At 55.7% G+C, this 3,295-nt stretch overlaps 1 protein-coding gene across 1 annotated transcript in view; it reads right to left on the reverse strand.

Moving 5' to 3' along the window:
• CFAP46 (cilia and flagella associated protein 46) overlaps window positions 1–3,295 on the reverse strand; it is a 111,596-nt gene that overhangs the window by 41,446 nt on the left and 66,855 nt on the right. The window contains exon 38 of the mRNA XM_077762922.1: window positions 2,848–3,032. Coding sequence (XP_077619048.1) covers window positions 2,848–3,032 — 185 coding nt within the window. The remainder of the gene's footprint in view (window positions 1–2,847; window positions 3,033–3,295) is intronic.

The following is a 3,295-nucleotide window of genomic DNA, read 5'->3' on the forward strand; positions in this document are numbered from 1 at the left end:
CCCACGCCCCCCACCCCCCACCCCCACGCCGGCAGGAGGCAGGAGGCAGGAGGGTGGCGTGGAAGAACAGAGTTTGGTTCTGGGCGTCAGGCTGGCACGCGGGAAGACAGAGGGGGAGCGGGCAGCGGGATGTGTGAGGCAACGATAGGGGGCGTCCAGGCCAGACACCAAGTTGTGAGGAGACTCAGGGGTAGAGGTGGGGTTTAGCTCAGGACGCTGGTTGAGATCGCTGGGGAGGGAGGCTTGTGGACGGAGGGAGCCTGAGCCCTGGCCCTCTTCCCGGTTAAGTGGCTGGGGGGCTGGGTCGACAGGCAGGGGGATCTGGGAGCCCAGAGAAGGAAGCCCCTCAGGGCAGGGATGGGTGGGGGGCAGCTCAGGGTGTCCATGGCGGTCTTGGCGGCTTTGGCAAGAGCTTTGAAAAGGAGCTGGTGGGAACCAGAGCCTGGCTGGGATTTATGACGGGACCATCATCTTCTCAACAAATGGTGATGGGGAAATGGGGCGCCCACATGCCCACACCAGCCACAAAGTATGGCTCAAAACGGAGCAAAGGCTTGAATGTAAGAGCTGAAACAACGAAGCTCCTATGGCAGATACAGGAGTGGATGTGAGTGACCTTGGACTTCGAGGCGGCTTCGGGGACACGGTCCATAAACACAAGCAACAAAAGAAATAGAGTGGACTTCACCAAAACTCTAAACGTCTGTGCTACAAATGCATCACCAACAACGTGAAAAACTGGTTGACGAGACAACGCACATTTATGAACCTCGTATCTCATCAGGGGTTGTGCCTGGGACACATGAGGACGTCCTACAGCTCAACAATAAAAAGACAAACAGCCAAATTAAAAATGGGCAAGGAATCTCAACAGACATTTCTCTAAAAAAGACAGACAAGGGGCACCCGGACGGCTTAGTCGGTTGAGCATCCTACTTCAGCTCAGGTCATGATCCTCTGGTCTATGCGTTCGAGCCCCCCGTCGGGCTCTGTGCTGACGGCTCAGAGCCTGGAGCTGCTTCAGGTTCTGTGTCTCCGTCTCTCTCTGCCCGTCCCCCACTCATGCTTCTGTCTGTCTGTCCATCTCTCTCTCTCAAAAAGTAAATAAACATTAAAAAATTTTTAAATAAATAAATAAAAAGATAGACAAACGGCCAATACATGCATGAAAATACATCATTTTCTCTCTCTCTCAAAAATAAATAAATATTTAAAAAAAGGGGGAGGGTGCACGTGGGCAGCAGTTGCTTAAACATCTGACTTCAGCTCAGGTCATGTCTCATGGTTTGTGAGTTCAAGCCCCGCATCAGGATCTCTGCTATCAGCACGGAGTCCAGAGTCTGCTTCAGATCCTGTGTCTCCCTCTCCCTGCCCCTGCCCCACTCTTGCTTTTCTGTCTCTCTCTCAAAAGTAAAAAAACATTAAAAAAGAAAATACACACACGCGTGAGTCACCGGGGAGCACAAGTCATCCACAGTGAGGTGGCACGGTCGTCCCCGGGACACTAGGCCAGAAAGCCAGCTGGCAGCCTTGGCCCGGACGCAGACACACTGGGGCCCTGGCCGCTGCTGGTGAGAAAGGGCAAGGGGACAGCGAGCGCCCCCGGAAGGCCACGTGGAGCCCCCGCACCCTGCGTTTGCTGCTAGGTCTGTGCCCGAGGGGAGCGTGACGTGTCGTGTGGCATCAGCCACAAGAGCTAAACACGGCAGCAACACACACGCCTGCCAACAAAATGTGATCTGACGACATATCCACACGGCGGGGCCTCCCCAGCCAGAGAAACGACGAAGCCTGGACCCAGCTGTAACCCAACAAGGTCTGGACTCGTTATGCTAAATGAAGGACGCCAGTCACAAAGGACACACCCTGTGGGAAACGTCCAGAACAGACAAACCCATTCAGGCAGGAAGCAGACTGGCGGGCGGTGGTGGGTGAGGGCAGCGGGTGCTAACGGGCAAGTGTTCTAAAGCTGACAGTGGCGGCTGTGCGGCCCTGTGAATTTATGAGAGTACATCTTGTACCCTAAGAAACAAGAAATAAGGAATGAGGGGACCTGGGTCAGTGGGGACAGACAGCCTTTGCAAGGAGCCGGGTGCTGAGGAAGCCTTTCCCTGGAGGGCTGGGGTCCACATGGCCTGGTCCCTTGAACCCTGTGGGGACTCTGGTCCCAGGAGCCTCTTCACTGACCACTGGGCCTGGACCACACAGAGCCCGTGTTTGGACTCAGAGCAGCGTCCTGACCAGTCCCCAGTTACCTCCTTCCCAAGGGACCCGCCCCAAGGGCCCTGGCTCCGCTGACACACCTCACGGCGGGATTTGCTCCAGAGTGACAGTCCGAGTACCAGAAAAGCCCCGGCAGTTATTTGGTGCTGCTGCGTCTTCAGGACAACCTCATCACATGACCGACAGGGCACCTCTGTCCCCCAGCAGAGCCCCGCTGCTCTGGTGGAATGTCTGCCGTGGTTCTTGTTGACGGGGGAGAGCCCCGAGAACCCCGAATCGCAGAAGGCGACAGACCCGCCCCTCCAAGGCCACTGGGGCCTCGGGCCGCCCCTGGGGTGGGCTTCACCCCCTTCCCCCACAACCATCCCCCAGGCAGTGACGGGGGCGCCGCACCCACGCGAGGACCTCTCCCTCCACGCTGGAAGGTGCCACGGAAGACAAGGGTCTGCCTGCTGCCCTGGACTCATCAGAAGGGTGCGTCCCCTCCCTGCGGCTGCGCCCCATCCCTCCACTGGGCCAGGGGTTCCTTCCGGGGCCTCCCACGCGGGGTCCCAGGGGCCGGGCCTCCCTCTTCGGGGCCACGTCCACAAGTGAGGGGTTGACGTCACAACCACCCAGGCAGACCTGTAAGGCTTGGATGGCGTTGTGATAGCAGATCAGCTCTCCATGCACACTCCTCGAGTTCAAGGCCAGACGGTGCCACATGTGTGCCAAGTAATCTTCACTTTCGTCTTTGAATTTCTGTATTTCCATCGTAAAATTCTGGCCAAGTTTGGCCTTCACAATGACCATATGTTTGAAAATTAGGCTAAAAAAAAGCAAAAGAGAGAAATTAATGCTTGAATTGGATGATAAACAATTAAATATACATAATGCATCTAAAACTAAGAAATTGTTGTCCATTTTCCTACTTACAAAGACAAAACAAAATGGAACCTGAGTTACTTGGGGCTTTTGTGTTGTGTTTTCTTTTGTCATTACTTCTGTGTGTCTGAAGTCCCCTCCCTTCTTGTGTTGAGTCCCAGGGGGGGAGACAGTGCAGACGGGGGTGGGGCAGGCCCTGAAGAGACAG

The sequence above is a fragment of the Crocuta crocuta genome, unplaced genomic scaffold (genome assembly GCF_008692635.1).
Source record: "Crocuta crocuta isolate KB4526 unplaced genomic scaffold, BGI_CrCroc_1.0 scaffold466, whole genome shotgun sequence".
In the NCBI taxonomy this organism is placed as follows: Eukaryota; Metazoa; Chordata; class Mammalia; order Carnivora; family Hyaenidae; genus Crocuta; species Crocuta crocuta.